At 33.9% G+C, this 19,875-nt stretch overlaps 2 protein-coding genes across 2 annotated transcripts in view; both read right to left on the bottom strand.

Moving 5' to 3' along the window:
- Window positions 1–4,880: 4,880 nt before the first annotated feature.
- Window positions 4,881–19,875, bottom strand: part of LOC122271957 (glutamate receptor ionotropic, delta-1-like) — a 46,278-nt gene continuing 31,283 nt past the window's right edge. The window contains exons 12-15 of the mRNA XM_071183971.1: window positions 17,380–17,527; window positions 9,566–9,783; window positions 7,609–7,895; window positions 4,881–5,997 (exon numbers count right to left, since the gene is read on the bottom strand). Of these exons, the coding sequence (XP_071040072.1) occupies window positions 5,721–5,997; window positions 7,609–7,895; window positions 9,566–9,783; window positions 17,380–17,527 (930 nt within the window). The 3' untranslated portion in view covers window positions 4,881–5,720. The remainder of the gene's footprint in view (window positions 5,998–7,608; window positions 7,896–9,565; window positions 9,784–17,379; window positions 17,528–19,875) is intronic.
- LOC122271958 (uncharacterized) lies at window positions 18,105–19,875 on the bottom strand (the record flags this gene model as incomplete). Its single annotated transcript, XM_043054770.2, is given in 1 exon segment — window positions 18,105–19,875. A coding segment is annotated over 1 exon segment (662 nt), but the record flags the coding sequence as incomplete, so codon positions are not given.

The following is a 19,875-nucleotide window of genomic DNA, read 5'->3' as shown; positions in this document are numbered from 1 at the left end:
TCAGTTGATACAAGAAAAAGCATAAAAAATAATGAGTCAACATTCTTCATTTTGTTATAAAATTTCCAATTAATTAACAAAGATATATATTTGCAATGAAATTATATATTATGCCTCGTATAATATATTATTTATATCGATAAAGCAGAATGTTTGTCTGTTTGTATTTTCAAATTTAATATACAAATACAATTCTGCACGAATGTGCACTAAATTTGATGTAAATACATTTGAAGACACGGTGGACGTAACTGTCTATTTTTAAAACTACTTCTGACCAAGCGCTACATCCCAAAGAATGAGTTTTCCATAAGATTCGATAAATATTTTATAATAAAGCAATTAGCTTAGTTTAGTGAATCAAAAATTAGTTTTATAAAATATTAAGCTTTTGGTTATCTGTGATAGGTTATACCTCGCGTTACTTTTATTGATATATGTGATTTTAATCTTTTGATACAGATGAGATGTATATGATATATATATATATATTTTTTTTTCAGATTATCTAATTGCAAGCAAAAATATATTTAGGTATTTTTTTGGTTATAAAAAGCAGTCTAATAATTACTATAAATATCAGTCAGATTATCAAAATTATATTTGTATTAAAATAGAAAATCCAAAAAAGTAGTTTTTTTTCTCCATTCACTATCAAAAATGTATCAATAATAAATGGTGCCAATTAAAGAAATTTAGAAGATGAATAACTGTTATTTTTTGATCTAAATAACTTAAAATGAGTACAAACTAAAAAAATTTTTTTGTTTGAATGTGAGCAGTGTTTGACACTGGTGTTTCATGTTGCATACCGTAACCATACATTATTAAAGTTCTAAATATAATATTTTTCACTTATTTTGACCTGAATTAATACAAAATAAGGAAAAAAGTATGAAAATATGTTTAATAAAAATGTTTGCTTCAAAGGATTATAGCCTATATCTATAAACTTAAATAATGGTAACTCGACACGAAAGAATGAAATAGAAGTGAAGTTATCTATTAAGCCATCGAAAAATTGTGGCAAATTCTGAACAACACATTTTAAATGATACTATATGTTTAGGTATTCTATTACAGTATTTTATAACCATCGTTGAACAGACGACCCAATTTTGGTTTGACGACTACTGATTTTCAACTCCATAGCCTTGTCATTTTGAGCCCAATCCAGAAGACAGGGATCAAGCATTGGGAGAAATTTGTCTTCGCGGAGGACCTTTAATGGAACTAACCTGCATTTGCGTTACGTGGAGAGTAAAACCGCGAAAACTTTCCACGGTTAGCCTGATGGCAAGGGAACTCTAACCCATGATCCACCTATTACTGCGGATATTTGACTTAAGCACTGTGCTCGGTGCGAGCCGGATCCAGAGTTCGTATCGACCAGCCATCACTGGGATTCGAACCTAGTTCACCTCATTGGAATTTGAAAGCTCTATCCCCTGAGCCTTCAAAGGTCTCTATTACTATATATATAGTTATGCTAATCTACAACCTTTCAGTAAAATTTTTAATTTTTATTTTTTATCATTTGTTGCATATTTCGGCTCAGTTTCATAATATTAGATTTACTATAATCTGAGTTTAACTCACTGAAAGAAAGTATTATACATATAGTATCTGTTACTATATTTATAACCGTCGTTGAACAACAGAACCGATTTTCTGAGTTTACGACTATTAATGTTCAACTCCGTAGCCTTGTCATTTTGAACCCCATCCAGAAGACAAGGGAACTCCTGGATCAAATATTGGGAGAAATTTGCTTTACATGAAGTAAAAAAACCACGAAAATCTTACATGGTTATCCGGACGGTAAGGAGACTCTAACCCATGATCTGTCTAGAACTGAAGATATTTTACGTAAGCGAGCCGGTTACTTAACTCGTATCGACCTGTCACTGCTGTCTTCCGACCTCATGGGAAGTCGAACGCACTATCCCCTGAGCCACCACACCTCCTCTAACTATATAGTACTTTTTTTAAGTTGAACTCAGACCGTATAGTACTTTCCTTAAGTTGAACTCAGACCGTATAGTACTTTCTTTAAGTTGAACTCAGACCGTATATCAGTTGTATACTAGTTTAGGATGGTGATATTAGGGTATTTATCCGTTTTGGAAGGCGGTATATGAAAAAATCTATTACCACAGTACCTATTTTGTGCACCTTGGTATAATATCTTCTCATTACCTCAGTACATATAACGGCAATATCAGAAGTATTTAATACCGGATTTAATTAAGCATTACAGGCATTAAAAGTAATTTGACTTTTTACGGCATTTGAAATAAGTACCGATATTATGTTGTTCGTTAAAAAGGATTTTAAAAATATTAGTATTGATACTCATTATTTTCGAGAATTACAATTCATTCATTTTGGTAATGGATACAAAATTCACTTAAGAGTTATCGAAATGCTAATGGAAAAAAGGTACTTATTCTAATACATAAACAGTAAAAAAATACCATATTGTTACTGATGTCAACGATGCTTCATTTTGGTAATAAGTACAAAATGAAATGAAAAAAAAAAAAGTTTTGTACTAAAAAGCTAAATGAATGAAAAAAAATGCTAATTCATCTAGGAAAACAATAAAGAAAATCTTTATGTTGCTTAGTTAATCTCAGTAATAAGTAAGGTACTGCAGCTATTATGCTAATGAGTGTTTTTCAGTAAGAGCTAAAAATACAACAGTTGATATCCGGAAATAAAAGTTTACGACCCACTCAAAGGGATTATGTAAGAGAAAAAATTGTTGATTTTGGTTTATTTTGACAATCAGGAGTGGACATCGAACAATAACATTTATGCCGAACGATATCAAATATATTTATCTTTATTTTGAAAGAATACAGTTTTTTTTCTTGAAAGGAAAGGTCCGGAAAACCGCTCCAAATTATGATTGCATCTCCAAATTTATCCAAGTTTTCATTTTAGTTTTAAAAAAGTAAAGAAAAAATTATGGGAATGCTGCCCTTCGCTTTTAAAACATGTCTAAACTTGTTTTCAATAAAAATGAAAAAAAAGGAGAAAAATAAAAGAGTTTAAAGAAAATTGAAAAGAACGAAAAGTTTTAAAAAAATACCTATTACTTGATTACAGACTGGAATTGTGCAAGGATTTATTCTATTTTTTTAAAAAATACCATTTTGAAAAAATCAATTTTAATTTAAGCAACATAAAGTTAGTTAAAAAAACATAATGATTTTAGTCCCTAGTTTAAGTGTATCGGTCGATTAAGTGTATATGTTCTATGAATTTGATTTGTCCCTACAAATCATTTGATTTGTCCCCTACCTTTGGATGATGATTCAAATTTGATTCGTTAGATGTTTTGATTTGTGCCGTGAAAATTATTTCTCACTCAGAATACTTTTTCAGGTTTAATATAGGAAATCAGGGCAATCTTCATTTAGTTATCAATAATATTATTAATAATGTTGGTTGGTGGTTGGCTGGAAAAAAAAACCCTTAAATAATCGATGGATTCAGCACTTCTGCGTATCATCCTGCATCTATGTTCTAAAATAAGAGAGTAAATGCAGGGGAATCAGTACATACGTACTTAGAACAAAATCATACGAGCAGTGTTTTAGGGCTAGCAAGTCACGGCACCAGAGGGAGGGAGGGTGGAACTTAATATTATGAAAGATAATTTTTGATCAACAATTATCAAGTCATCTGAAGTTATCAAAGTTTTATTTTCTTAAATTTTCTTACTTCAATTTTATTGTAAACCCTAAAATTTTTCTCCCCGTATACCGATAAACAATTTTAAATATATTTTTTTTGAATATTTAATTTCACATTTTAAATTTTTTTTTTAATAATGTATAGAATAAAACTTACAGACTTATGAATTATACATAAATGAAACTTATTGATCGAACTGCTTTGAACTATTTGCATATTGAGTTGTTTTTTTCTTCCTTATCAACACTCATTTCTAGAAACAATACAAGGGAAAAAGTTTTATAACTGTAATTTACAAATAGCCACATATTTTCTAGTATTAGCGGATTGTACTAAAGCTTTTTTTTATAATTAAAAAGAAGTTAAGATAATAAAATGAAAATTGTAATATTTTCGTCCTGGAACTACATTTCTAGAAAGTTCCCTAGAAGCTTCCCTAGAAAGTTCCGGAGCGTCAAGCCGGCAGTTTCCTACCCCACTATACCCCATGAACATGAAAGGATGCTACTTGAATGTGCTAAATCTCTCTACCTACGTCAAAATTCTTGATGGTCCCATCAAAGCATTTTGATGGATTATGTTGGTTTCAAAGCGATTCGTGGGGGTGCAGCATCATTTAATGGTCACCATCATCCAACATTTTCCATTATGAGCTCATGGTTTTTTGATATGACAGCAAACTTCCATCATTCTATGATGGAAAATGCTACTTTAATACTATGATGGTTAACCAACAAGAGAAGATTGATTCTCATGAACCAACAATTCATGATGGTCCATGATGGTTCCAACTGCACATATCTATGATAATTTTATGAGAAAAACCAAATTGCTTTGATGGAATATACCACCAAAACAATTCGGTGGACCATCATAAATCTGGCCAAATTCCTACATTGGTGTGAGGCTTGTTCATGATTGTTCCAACAATTGATTTCTAGGAAACTATGATGGAAATTTCTGATGGTTCAACATGAACTAACCATCAAAACTATTCTTATGTTGGACCATCATAAATCAGTCCTACATTGATAGTTACTTATGTTGGTAACAATCAAAAAGATAAGGGTTCATAATGAAATTATTGATGGTTACCATCAAGATTATGTTGGTTCATCAACGGAAAACCATCAAACATTTTGACATGTGAAGTATAGCTTCAGACAGAGATATGATCACAATGAAAGAGCTTTATTACAATCAGTATTATGAAAGACCTTATACTCAATAATTTCTAAACTATTTTCATATTACTTGTCTCCTTCATCTACCTTCAACTTTGTTGATGGTTGACGCAGGAGATTTAGAATGAAGAATGTTCAGCGAAACAAATCAAGTTTGCATTTGACCGATATGGACAAAAGCACTTTTTGGAACTCTGAAAGATATTTTTTTAATACTTGAAAAGTTGCGAAGATGAAGTGATACTTATGTGAATTTAAATAAATTAGTTTTAAAGATCAAACTTTGAAAATAGGAAATAAAGACTATGATTTAGCTCTATTTCTTGCCGCATAGTTGATTAAATCTATAAGTCTACAACTGTTCCCGTCATAGCGTTCGCAGTTTAGCTTGGTGGAAAAAGTTTAGTTTGCTCGTGATATAGTGTTCGTATTTAATTTCCTTCTTTCTTATACACATGTTTACATTTAGCGATAACGGTAAATTCTTAACACTCATTTTAACTGCTCGTGTCATAATGTTTGCACTTTAACTTGTAGCTGAAAAGCAGGTTTTTATGGTAACTCTTTTGATGCCACTTGCATTTGGAACCTTCCTCTACTAATGTATACAAAATTTAAAGACTCGGTGTATCATAAATCAATGCTGTATGATTAAATGAGACTAAGATAGAATATTTATCCAAAAATCAATTTTTCAGAAATGTTCCTTTTAGAAATTTCATTCACTCTCTTCTGTAGTGTAATCATTTCCTATTGAATAGTGCTTTTATTTCAATAATCTGCGTAAAAGGAATAATTTAGTCTTGAAGCACTGTATAGGAATGTGTTTGGTCAGAATGGATTGGTATTTCTGAAACTCTGAGAGTAACGGTCAGATATTTGTCTCTTGCATCTGGCCGAGTACTTCTTGTAGAGTGTCTCTGCTATGAGCGTCAGGAGACCGGCAATGAAACTGAAGAGGAGGAGGAAGAAGGGTCCCTGTAAATCTTCCACCCTCACCTCCCTCTGCCCCGGAAGTACTTGTTCCATTTGATAACATTCCTCTCTGTTGGGCGTGTACTTGCTGTACCAGTGATCCAGGACACCATTCTCTTTCATCAACTGGATCCTAAAAACAATTCATTTCTATTTAGAGGAATTTAAAGTATCCAGCTGGTGCAATTTTGACAACTGAAAACGACACTGTAGGTATGTTACTGCGAAGGACAGAAATGGGTGGTTGTTGACTTCCACCGGTGAATGTTGACAATCACATAGCCACTTTGGTATATGTCCGAAATATATACTAGGTCCAGTTAAGTGCCACTGATCGGTACGCCTTACATCAATGTTTTTTTAAGGTTCAGTGCCACTGCCCAGTATGCGTTTAACCGGTACTGATGTTTCGCCTAATCTATCCTCAGCAGATATTAAAACATCGAAGAAACATAATAATATCAACGATTAAATTAATATCAAATCGGATATAACAAATATTTCGGACATTTACCAAAGCGACTATGTGATTGTTGACATTCACCGGTGAAAGTCGACATTCTCTTGATTTCGATCATTCACGATAACAGATGCATAGTTAAAAATGTCACCAGAACAATTAAATAAGAACACTTAAAGTAATAAATCTTTGAATCTGTAAAACTGAGTTGTTATGATTACTAATAACTTTATTCAAATTAAATTGTTTCAGCATTTTTTTGAAATTACGCACTTTAAATGCATTTTCTGAAAAACGTTGATTTTGAGAAAATCCTTTTACACTAACACACATTGTAAAAAAAGCTAATTATAGAACTCTTTAAAATTTCTAAATTTGAATTTTTTATTTTTTCTCGAAGTTTTTCTAGCAACAATTATAAAAAATTAAAATAAGGACACGAATTTATAAAAAAAAAACTGCAATAATATTACACATAGCGCTTTTTAAATCAAAATAAATTATCTGAATTCTTTAATAAAGAAATATGTTTCCCCAATAATCATTTTAAACATTTAATACCAGTTCTTTTTTATAGCAATATAAAATATAATTTTTAGCTAGACTAGATTCATCTCCAAGACTGCGAAGTCAACTGCAGAACATGAAACGTAATTTAAGATTATTAAAGATTAAACGATGAAAAAGATTTCATTCATTTTATTAAATATAAAAGTGCTAAATAAAGTGGTCTTTTAATAGTTAATACTTACATAATAATCTTCATTTGCTATTATTATCAAATCGGGGTTCCACCGAAACAAACTCTATTATTTATGACTCCCAAGTCGAAAAAAATTGGGAACCGTTGATGTAAAGGAATTTAAAAATGTGTATCGTTTCTCAGAGGAATCTAAAAATACGTAAGATTAGTTTTTCAAAATACCTAGAATTATAAAGGGGGGGGGGTGAAAAATGTTACGGTCAGAAAAACCTAGAGAAGTACATCTATTTTCCCAATGGATAATAATGATAACGCTTACATAAAATGCTACCTGATGTAAAATATCCTTACTCGTAGATCGATCATGGGTTAGAGTACCTTTGCCGACAGGCTAACCATGAAAAATTTTCGTGGTCTTCCTCTTTATTAAAAGCAAATGCGAGTTAGATTCATCGAAATGTCCTCCACGGAGGCAAATTTTCACAGGAGTTCCCTTGTCATCGTGATTAAGCTCAAGGCTACTTTAGTAGTCATAAACTAGTCGGCTGTTATAAAGAAGAAAACCCAGTACAAACACGTACTCTTGGTTGAGTAAAGGTAAGAGGAAAGATCCCCGCCGCAGTCCAACAGCCAGATCCATTCTAGAAAACTCGTAAGGGGGTATGGTGATTCGACACCGATTCTCCTTCTTGTAATCCTCATCCACCATCCACTGCAGATAGTTGTAATCATCTATGTAGACACTCTTCTTGGCAATGACATCGTCGATGGCACAACACCGCTCCTCCACAGTATCCATTATCTTGCTCCTCCGGGGATTCTCCAGAAATGTTTTCCTAACTCTCTCGTACAACTCTATGTCGGATTCCTGCAATGGAAAACTAAGACTTAAAAAATTTTTACTTAGAGAAGAAGTTGTAGCATTTTGTTTACGTTGTACTAGAGTTGGAAGTAGCACACCACCAGAAGTGAAACAACCGCTACTTTTTGTTCATAGTGTGCTACTTTTTTTTTGAAAAAGTAATGTAGTGAGTAGAGCGATACATAAAAAACAGTACTTAGTAGCGGCGATTCCTGACAACTAATTTGATCGTTAGTTTAGAAAAGAAACACGGATGTAACGAAACTAATTTTTCGAATTGGATGGGTACAAATCTGTCTATAGATGCAATGAAAATGACCCTGTGACTGCAACTGAGCGTGGACAGAAATGACGTATTCACAATCACGTATAACTAATATTTAAACTAGCCATGACGAAAAATAGATAATGTAACACGTTGGTCCCATTTTTACATGTGCATGCACATTCGTGAAACATTGATGTTAATTAAAAGAAAGGGAATGCATTTTCGACGTTCTTAGAGTAAATAAAAGAACATTAAACAATTAACAAAGAAAAAGTATGTGATAATTTTAGGATTTCATAAATAATCGCTGTCGGAAAAGAAATGAAAAGTTGAAGGTTTAAGTAAGCACATTCGAAAAACTTTCTTGGAATAACAAAATTGGCTCATATAAACATGAATAATTAATTAAACATGATGAATTAATGTAAACCAATTTCTTATTCAAAGTCATTTTTCACTTAAATGTAAATTGAGTTCCTTAACAAAGTTTGTCTTCTCAAAATAGTGAAGTAGTTACTACAATTACAAAGTAATTTGTAGTCACTACATTTTAAAAATGTAGTTGTAGCTTACTACATTTGTAACAAAGTAATTGTAGTAAACTACAAAAATAATGTAGTTTTCCGATCACTGACTAGAGCTGCACATTGGTAGATCGACGACCTGCGTGAAATCGAGTACTTTAAGACAGACCAATACCACGTACCGTCGGTCCCTCCCGCAAAGTGATTTTTACTCAGGGAAAACAGATACCTATCTCTTTAATTTTCTTCTTTTTCTCCCCTGACTCTTGACCTGAATATTCATACAGCCAGTATCAAATGGATTAAAATCAGTTGGTGTTGATGGCAAGTCTGCTAAAAAGTGAAGACTGATAACTCGATCATTTCCAAAAATGCAGCTTAAGCAGCTTAATCAATGTCATTGTCTTTTTTGTTTATCTCTTTCTTCTTCAATACTCAGGACTCATTTCAGATCCTGACTATAGTGGCTCTATTTCTCAGCTTTCTGAGAGCCACGCTTTATTTTAAATTATCCTTTATATCGCTTATGAATGCATGACGCTCTTTTGTGATTCCTTGCAATTTAAAATGCATATTCCTACAATTTTATTGACTCCCAACCTACATCAACCAGGGTTTTCCCTGGAATTGCTTCTGCCTCCCTTGCCCATTTTTCCGACGTGTTGCCATGGATCGCCACCAAGCCTACCTTTTTGAATACTCTTTTTCTCTTGCTGAGAGGTCAATGGGCACGCACTTAGAGGGGTTAAGCTTTGATCATTTTACTGACTGAAAAATTGTCACAATTTCACATGAAGAATCAATATATGTAACAGGAAATCGCACAACTCGTAACTGAATATTTCTTAATTTAAAAACAGATTGTTAAAAATACTGGAGTTTACCTGTAAATCTTCAAGTACAGGACAGCCTTCCTTGATGACGAGTTTAATGGAGTCGTGGTTGACCATGTCCTCCAGAGATTTCACGACAAACTTGATGCCGGGAAATGCGAGTACAGCAATCAGATTGGCACTGTAAGTGGTTGTAAGGATCAAGACTGCCAGCCACCAAGTGGACATCAGAACACGTCCTGATGTTGTCACAGGAAGGCATGTACTACCTGGGTAAGTCATTAGAAATTACATTGCTTTGGAATAATGCTATGGGAACATGGGGGGTAATTAAGAGTCGCATTGCGTAGCTTCTAATGGTTGCTGAAAATCTAATAGTCTAAGTGATAGAAACAAAAAACTGTATTTTAAAGATTTGGGTGGGGAGGGAGGCTGTTATAATTTCAAATTGTATCATTGAATTTTATACTTAAATGAGCAACAGAATTTATTTAATATATTTTTATTTCTTGGGTGGGAGGATGTTTTTCGAAATTAAATTTTAAGTGGAACAAGATTTTTTTCTATATTACTTGAGTTTAACAACTAGGCAAAAGGCTAATAAAGTACCATGGAAGGAATGAACTCTCAGTACAAAGGTGAACTAGTGATTGCCATAGTTGGGGAATGATAAAGCCAAATAATTATGCCACATAATTACATTATTCGGCATGAGGGCAAAATGTTGGGTTTCAAATACAAACATCAGAAACTTTACTCGTTCATCCTCAAATGCTAATGGATTTCCCAGCATGTATACCTTAGTTCAGTACTTTATATCCAATGTCTTCCAGATAGATACAAGACAGAAATTATTTAAAGTACCAGATTTGAATATAGAAAATCACCTTTGGCATTTTTGAACGTCTTGAATAAAAAACAAAGCAAATGCTTTTGGTAGAAACTGTTGTGATTCTAATCGTGTGAAACGGTCAAATAGCTCCTGAGAAATTGATTTTTAAAAAAAATTGATTTAAAATTCTATTTCTTAAGACCGTAATGTATCAATTATGCTCAAACTTTGCATATTGCTATAAAAAATAACAATATTTAAAATTATGTAAAGAAATTATCGAAATTCTTTCTAATCTTCAATGTTTTTTTAAGGTTCAGNTCAAAATTGGTCAATTTTAATCTTAAATCCCCTCGAAACTCCACATTTAATTTATTTCTGTTCTTAGTTAAGATTGAATTTACGTAACTGAAACCGGCTTCAACCATATAGGAACTCGGAAATGCTATCATAAATGGCTAAGCTATTTCGTAAAGTTCTACATATTTTTGCATTATATTTATATTTGTCCAAAATTTGCTTATTGTTAAATTTTTTAAAAGCCTCTTTGCTTCAAATCCCCTTAATAATTCAGCAAGCTCATCTTGCAGGCTGATGTCCACGTTTTCAATTTGAGCAGAAAATGGCACAATAATCCAATCAGGGATGTCAATGTTTTCCAAATCAACAAAACACAGTTTAAAATCGTTGCTCAATTTTTGAAGATTACCTGTATCTATTTCCAAGTCTTCTTCTTTTATTACTAATTGTCACCTATCTGAAAAATACTGATAATCCTTCGACCAATCGACCCTTCCGATTCGGATCGACCCCTGGCTCAGATCGACCTCCGCTTATGTTAAATAGACTCCTGGGGGTCTATGTAGACCACTTTGGTGACCTCTGGTCTAGTATATGATCAGGTGAATGTTAGTCTAGTATTTTTGAATTGAATGGGTGGAAATCTTCGCGAGTCTGTCAATGGATGCAGTGAAAATGACCCTGTGGCTGCAACTGAGCGTGAACAGAAATGACGTATTCACAATCACGTATAACTAATATTTAAACTAGCCATGACGAAAAATTTAACGCTTTCCCATTTTCAAATGCGGGTGCACACTCGTGAAACACTGATGTTAATTAAAAGAAAGGGAACGCACTTTCGATGTTCTTAATTTCTATAGAAGAACGTTAAACAATTAACAAAGTAAAAGTATCTGATCATTTTCGGATTTTATAAATAGTCACTGTCGAAAAAGGAATAAAAAGTGGAAGTGAACACATTCGAAAAAACTTTTTTTGAATAACAAATTGTCTCATGTAAACATGAATAAATCTCTCTCAATGAGTCCCTTATATTTAATGGAGGCCAATTTCTTATTCAAAACCGTTTTTGATTCAGGTGTGAATTGAGTTCTCCAACAAAGTTCGTCTACTCAAAGTAGTTACTACAATTACAAAGCAGTTAGTAGTCACTACATTTTAAAAAAGTAGTTGTAGTTAACTACGTTTGTAACAAAGTAGTTGTAGTTAACTACGTTTGTAACAAAGTAGTTGCAGTTAACTACGTTTGTAACAAAGTAGTTGTATTAAACTACAAAAATAATGTATTATTGCCGACCACTGAGTAGAGCTGCACAATGGGAAACATCCGGATGATTCAGAGACATGACCGCAGGCCCTCCCCCATTGGTAGATCCGACGACCTACGCGCGAAATCAAGTACTTCATGACAGAACAGTTAAACGAGGACCCATACCAGGCACCTTCGGTCCCATCCGCAAAGTGATTTTTATTCGGAGAAGACAGATATCTATCCCTTCAGTTTTTTTTATATCTGACTCTTGACCTGAATATTCATGGAGAGAGGTTCATAGAGAGAAGTATACCATTATTATCGTTTAGTTAAATTTTCAATTTGACCAAAATTGATCAAAACGCTTTTCGGTGACTCCACATCAAATGGATTAAAATCAGATGGACCTGGTGGCAAGTCTGTTAGAAAGGGAAGACTGATAACTCAATCATTTCCGCAGCTTTATCAATATCATTATCTTTTTTGTTTATCTCTTTCTTTTTCAATAATCAGGACTCGTTTCAGATCTTGACTATAGTGGCTCTATTTTTCAGCTTTCTGAGCACCACGCTTTCATTTCAATTATCCTTTATATCACTCATGAATGCATGACGCTCTTTTGTGATTCCTTGCAATTTTATGCATATTGTGCCCATCATTTTATTGATTGAAAAGCCAGTACTATTTAACATAAGGAATCAATATTGTAATATGTAGCAGGAAATTGCCCAAATGATAACTGAATTCTTTCAAATTAAAAGACAGATTGTTAAAATATTGGAGTTTACCTGTAAATCTTCAAGCACAGGACAGCCTTCCTTGATGACGAGTTTAATGGAGTCGTGGTTGACCATGTCCTCCAGAGATTTCACGACAAACTTGATGCCGGGAAATGCGAGTACAGCAATCAGGTTGGCACTGTAAGTGGTAGTAAGGATCAAGACTGCCAGCCACCAAGTGGACATCAGAACACGTCCAGATGTTGTCACAGGAAGGCACGTACTACCTGGGTAAGTCATTAGAAAATACATTGCTTTGGAATAATGCTATGGGAACATGGGGGGTTATTAAGAGTCGCATTGCATAGCTTCGTCGGTCGCTAAAAATCGAATCAAATGGTCGCTAAAAATCGAATAGTCTAAGTGATAAAAAAACTGTATTTTAAAGATTTGGGCGGGGAGGGAGGAGGTTACAACTTCAAATTATATCATTGAATTTTATATTTAAATGAGCAACAGAATTTAGTATATATATTTGTATTTCATGGATGGGAAGATATTTATCGAAATATTTCTTTTGAGTGCAACAAGATTTTTTTTCATATTTCTTGAGTTTAACAACTAGCAAATGGCTAATAAATTACCACGCAAGGAATCAACACTATCACGTTCAGTACTAAGGTGAACTAGTGATTGCCATAGTTGGGGAATAATAAAGCCAAAATTATTATGCCAAATAATAACATTATTCGGCATAAGAGCAAATTGTTGGGGGTTTCAAATATAAACATCAATACCTTTACCCGTTCACCCTCAAATGCTGATGGATATGCCAGCATGTAGACGTTAATTCAATATTTTATATCTAATGTTTAGTCTTTCTGATAGATACAAGACGGTGAAAATTTCAATTACCAGATTTGAATATAGAAAACCACCTTAGGCGTTTTTCAGCGTCTTGAATATAAAACATAGGAAATGCTTTGGATAGAAACTGTTTTGGTTCAAATCGTGAGAAATTGTCAAATAGTTCTTGAGCAATTTTATTTAAAAAAAAATTGATTTGAAATTTATTTCTTAAGACCATAATGGATCGATTAAGCTCAAACTTTGCATTTTGCTAAGAAAAATTACTTCATTTAGAATTATGTAAAAGAATCTATCAAAATTCCACAATTGTTAAATGAAATATCAATATATAATTATTAAAAAGCCTTTTTTTTAATGGAGTTATTTTTAGATAAACAAATTGAGTTTTCTACACTAGGGAGCGCTGCAAGCTGTTGACCGCCTATATTTCTGGGTGTTTGGTGTGTTTTAAAACCATTTGTCTCACAACGTGTATATTAGAGACTCTCTTCGGTAGTATTTCTTGTATGCCTGTGTATTTGTTACCTGATTTATTATTTGCGTCCAAAAGAAGAATCTTTTAAAGAATCATCATTTCAAGACGTAAGAATGGTCATTTGAAAAAAGAATCGTTATAAAAATTTTTTATCTTATTAACAATATATTGATTTCGATATTTAAACCTAAATGATAATTTGTAAAATGAACTTAATCTCGCTGCTCGAACAATATGCGAACACAAACGTATAATGGTGCACGGCTTGCAACAAGAACAGTACTAAACAGAGGCCAAATCAGAACAGCCAAAAAAGCGAGTTCTTTCCAAATCTGGCAACCATGTTCCCTTATTTAACAATGCATCTCTCAATAACTTAAACAAATTGTCACCAAAATTACTTAATATCAAAATAAAAATAATTTCATATAAAAATAATTTAATATAAAAATAATTTCATATCTTATGAAATACAGCAGATTTGAGTTCAGAAATTATATCATTTACTTCTTTTATTTAAAAAAAAAATTATCCGTTTGAAAATATCGCCTCGCAGAATAAACTGTAGTAAGCAGTTGTATGCTTTCTAACCAGAACTAGAACAGGAAAAGAGTTGATATTGCTTACATTTATACTGAAAACACTACTCATTGTCTGCAAGAATTTTCCAATTCGTTATTAAGCTTTCACGAGATAGGGCGAAACACGCAAGGAGTGAAATTAACATGAAGGTGTTCAAACTTTGGACTGCTCGCCTGAACAAACAATTGGAACCCTTTGTCCCAGTTTGTAGCTACCTCCCTATGAAGTTCAAAAATTCTGAAAAATTATCGGGCTAGCAAAATAAGGAATAAAATAAACTAAATGCACAAAGAGATAAATTAAAAGTAAAAGCACGAGACACTTTTTTGAACAACAGAGAGTTGTTGATTTTTTAGAAATTAGTTTTGTTTTTGGAATTTGAGGTTTATACTAACAGGTTACGGGTTTTTCTATATTTTATTGCAAGATTATTACTGACCCATTAGACGGGTAATTTAATGCTGTTACTGTATTTGTTGTTGTGAAATAAGTGTTTTTTTTCATGAAACAAAGGACTGTTTCTTAATATAGATTATGACGTTACACCCCCCTATTTTGAGTACCAAGTTTCCAAATAAGTTGAAAAAAGTTTTTTTCTTCACAGATAGTACATTTTAAGTCTGATTACACAATTTAAAATATCGTCTGGTTAGCACTTCTTTCAACCATTAAGATTGAGAACTAGACCTCGAAAATCCGATCCCTAGATTAAAAGTTACTCAGGGGTTCATGTCTAGCAGAATTTAAAAATTTATCTGAAATGACTAACCTTCCTAATTTTTATTCTCATTTTTAAGAAGAAATCCAAAGAAGCTATAAAATCACTATTTCTCCTCATTAAATAAATTGACAACTTCCTTTTCGTCCTTTTTCGATCCAAATGTATTGTGCTACCAAATGATAATTAATCATCAGAAATTTGTTTAGGAAAAAAAATATTCTAGAAAATGAAATTAAAAAATTTAACCTACATTCCAAGATGGCAAGAGAATAGGCCATTTACCTGATATATTTCCTGTTTCTCTTTTCTTTAACTAATAGCATTTGTAATTTGCTTTTCCTGGCAGATTTTCGGCTTTGTTTTTTCGTTCTTTCTAAACTTTATTCTAAATTCGTTTCCTTTTATTTCCTGTATAAAGCTTTTCCAATGAAATGTTTTAGGAGGTCAAATGTGGCCTGACGGTTGATTCAGTATAGCGGTTATATATTTTGACGGAATGTTTGACTCATCATGAGGATTAAGAATCGAATAGTACCCTATCCGAAAGTGTCATCATGTGTATTAGAGGTTAATGTTATTGTTATTTATCCCCCTGGTGTAGGAAGGCCTGCATCAGGTCCTAAAGACCCTGTTTGCCTGATAACATCAAAAATTTTCTCCTGCTCAACCAATAGCTGCCTCCAGGAGGTTCCTAAACAATGAAGGAGGTGAACAGGACTAGCGGGAAGAGAGCAAGGAGAAACAAATCTTTTTCACTCTCTGAAATTTTATGCATTTCAAGTGACCACCTCTGAGTCTTGCCAAGGCCGATTGTGGGCCGCAGCATAACAGTGACAGGCCCTGACCCTCTGTAGCGTACCAGTTATGAACTGGTGGGAGGAGTCAAGTTGAAAGTAAGTTACTTTTGTGGAGTGAGGGGATTTCCGAAGGAATTATTAGGTCGACAGAGGAGTTGGCGATCGGAAGATCACACTCATTTCTAGGAAGAGTATCTGCAATCTCTTCATCGTACACCCCAACATCCGTAGGAATCCACCGGAGGCATATTGATTCCTTCAGGTCTAGCTTGTATAGAAGCACTAGAAAATCCTAGTCAGGTTTATCATATATTTTCGGCAAATTTTTCAGGTATTGAATGATATTTTTTATTGTCATTCAAAATCAAATACTACTATAATCATAAGTAAGGGCAGACTCAAGAGGCCTCCCAATAATTTCTGATCTAAAAACTGAGCAAAAATCAGGGTTATGGATACTAAATTGAATTTCGTTTTTAAAGTTGCCTGATGAAAACGCCACCCCCAGCTCTACAGTCTCCTAATTATCCGCTAGAGGTGCTTCTTTTATATGAATTGGCTTTTCATGCACATTTTAACAGGTACTTTTGTTGATCTAAATGACATCAATTTTATGTTTTCTAATAACTATTGTGAAATATTGCATTCAAATAGACCCAGATTTAGCTGCATTATTCTAATTTACTTATTTGGCGTCTCATTTGCAAGGCTCGCCTACTACATAGCTGAAACAATAAATAACTGTAAAGCAGTTATTTCTGAGGCTATTTGAATGCTATTTTCGACAATAGTGAATCGAAACATGAAATGAGAGAGGTAGGTACTTTATTTATGACACATTAGAGCCGCACATTTAGAGACTGTCTAGGAAACATAACTGAGGATGATCCGAAGACATCTCATCGTAATTTTGATCCTTTGTTGAGGGGATGGCTCCCCTGTTTTGGTATCCCGACAACCTGCCCACGAAGTAGAACACTTAACGGTGGAACAGTTTAACGAGGACTGATATCACGCACCCTCGGTCCCTACGTAGGCCAAAGTGGTCAAACACCCACCCACTGATCGCAGCCAGTGATGCTTGACTTTGGTGTTCAATTAGGAACCGTGTTTTTACGATCAGTCAACTGCGTTCTCAAAGCATGAAATGAAGATCAATTACATGAACCGCATGAACAGCCAAGCCAGTCCATAATGGGGAAGTGTACGATGGCATTTCCTGCATTGGGTTACTTCGCGATACTCGATCCTACATCCGTTCCAAGTGTGTAACCGCAGTACTGAATCAACCAAGTGAAAAATATTTGTGACTACCTTGTTGTAAGAGAGCACCAAAGATGACCCAGGAGCACCTCGAGAATGAGGAGAGAATTCTAGATTCCCTGGCTGTTGTATCTGTTTTTTGCATCCAGCTCAACAGAATGCTGAGCAACAATCCAACACCCACTAATAAAAGCCAAACCTGGAAAAAAAAGAAGGAAATTTTGGCTTCTTATTTGATGTCTGGACGCCATATGAAAAACAGTAAGTTGGTGAAAAAATATTTTGAGCTGCGCAGCCATCTTTCATTTTTTTTAAAAAAAAGATTTAATTCAAAGGGGGTAATTTGTTTGAGCCCCCCATAAATTATGTCACGACTGGAGGGGAGGGTGTTTACACAATGTGGCATTACACATTAAGTGTAACATTGCACATTTTGGTTAAAATTAAAGCATGTAAAATCAGCAGATTAAATATGTCTATAATACGTGTTTTGTATTCGAACTGTTAGTGCATGTTTATCTAATATAGCGTGACATATGACGTGAGGGAGTTAGGATGATCTGTGACAAGGTGAAGTATGACACTTCAAACAAAGGGAAGGAGGGGTCATAAATATCGAAAACAAAGTGTGAATTGTGTGAAAGCTTCCATTGATTATTTTTCGTTGTTTTACATAGTTGATTTAACTTTAAATAAAACTAGAAATTTTGCACTTTTTTAGATTTTGAAAATTTGTTAAAAATACATATTAGATACCACATAAATCTTTAACAATACTTCCTTTAAAACTTGTTCAAGTGGCGTAGTTAACTAGATTTTAAGCTTAAACATTGTAGCATAATAAGCTAAAAACTTTAATTCTCATGATTAAAGTGTGATATAAAGTACGATTATATGTAGATGACGTTACCTTAGATGAAGTTTTAGTGAGATAAAGGTGAGATTTATTTCACAGACCTTGCCACTGAAGCTCAAGATGTAGGGCAAAAAAGACAAATAAGTACTTTCTATCAGAAAGTGAAACAAATAAAAGGAAATAAACGAAATTCGCAATGTGCAATACGAGACAAAAACAACAATAAGTTACTTACTACGGATAAGAGGATCGAAGAAAGATGGAGAAAATATTTTGACCATGTTGAAAATTCTGAGCAACTTCCAAATGTTACATTAAATGTAGCATCTACTGTAGATTTTTCTTTGGGAGATATCTCGCTGGATGAGGTACAGAATGCCCTGAAGGCCACAAAACCAAAGAAGGCTGCAGGGAGAGCTGGAATCGTGGCAGAGACGCTTAAAGGCTGGGACACACCTGTCATGCAGCGTTCCGATCCGACTACGGTCATACGGCCGGACGACTGTATGAGAGGAGAATAGTCAACGGCCTTGAATGCAGCAAGCCACACCTGTCCGTCACGTGACCTGTTCTACTCCCACCCGTCTCCGATTCGTTGTCCGATCACGCTCAGACAGTGCAGACCATTCGTTTACTTGATGCGGGACGCTTGTCGTTAGCTGTTTTTGTATAGTTTTCTGTGTTCTATGGTTTTCTGACATCGCTTGGCGAAAAATGGCGGCTATAAAACCGGAGGAACTGATCGAAAGTGTAAGAAATTTTCCAGTTTTGTATGATCAAACTCAAGAACAGTATAGAAACTCTGACTACAAGGACATTATCTGGAAAAAAGTTGCGAAGGAATTGAATGTAGAAGGTAAGAACATTTATTATTATTATTATTATATTATTATTTATTATTATTATATTATTATTATCATTATTATTATTATATTATTATTTATTATATCATTTATTATTATTATATTATTAATAATTATACTAGATTATACAAATTTGAAAAAATGCATAGCTTGGAAAACAATAAACTTATAAACTTATGAGGGCCCGACGTTCTTGCCACTCCACACTACCCTCTTCAGAGTTGAAGAATTGTTTAAACTGCTCTCTTACATTAAATGCTTCACGATTTTCCCCTCCTCTGCGACGTGGAAAGTGCTGGAGGCGAGATTTCTCCACTGGAGTTATGTCAGCACCATGAGTTAGTTCAGGCACTTGGTAGTTTTCGTCATTTCGAATGAAGTTGTGCAAGATGCATGCTGCGAGTACAAGACTCGTTATGTTGTCAGGACTTCCCTGGAGAGGTCTCATGAACATTCGAAATTTTTGCACCAAAATGCCAAAAACGTTTTCCGATATTCTTCTTGCTCTACTCAATCTGTAGTTGAAAATTCTCTGCTCGTTAGACAAGTTCTTTCCAGGAAATGGTCTCATAATGTTTTCAGTAAGGGGAAAAGCTTCATCTGCAACTATAACCATAGGAAGTTTAGTGTCTGTTCCTGGGAGACACTTTTTGTCAGGGATGTTAAGTTGGTTTCGAGATAGCTTTTTACCAAAATTAGAATTAGACAAAACACCACCATCAGAGTTTCTTCCGTAGCTTCCCACGTCTAGAAATATGAAATTGTAACGAGCATCAACTAGAGCTAAAAGAACAATGGAGTATGTTTTCTTGTAGTTCCAATAGAGAC

The sequence above is a fragment of the Parasteatoda tepidariorum genome, chromosome 8 (genome assembly GCF_043381705.1).
Source record: "Parasteatoda tepidariorum isolate YZ-2023 chromosome 8, CAS_Ptep_4.0, whole genome shotgun sequence".
NCBI lineage: Eukaryota > Metazoa > Arthropoda > Arachnida > Araneae > Theridiidae > Parasteatoda > Parasteatoda tepidariorum.
Note: the sequence above shows the minus strand (reverse complement) of the source record. Positions and strands in the feature narration are given on the sequence as shown.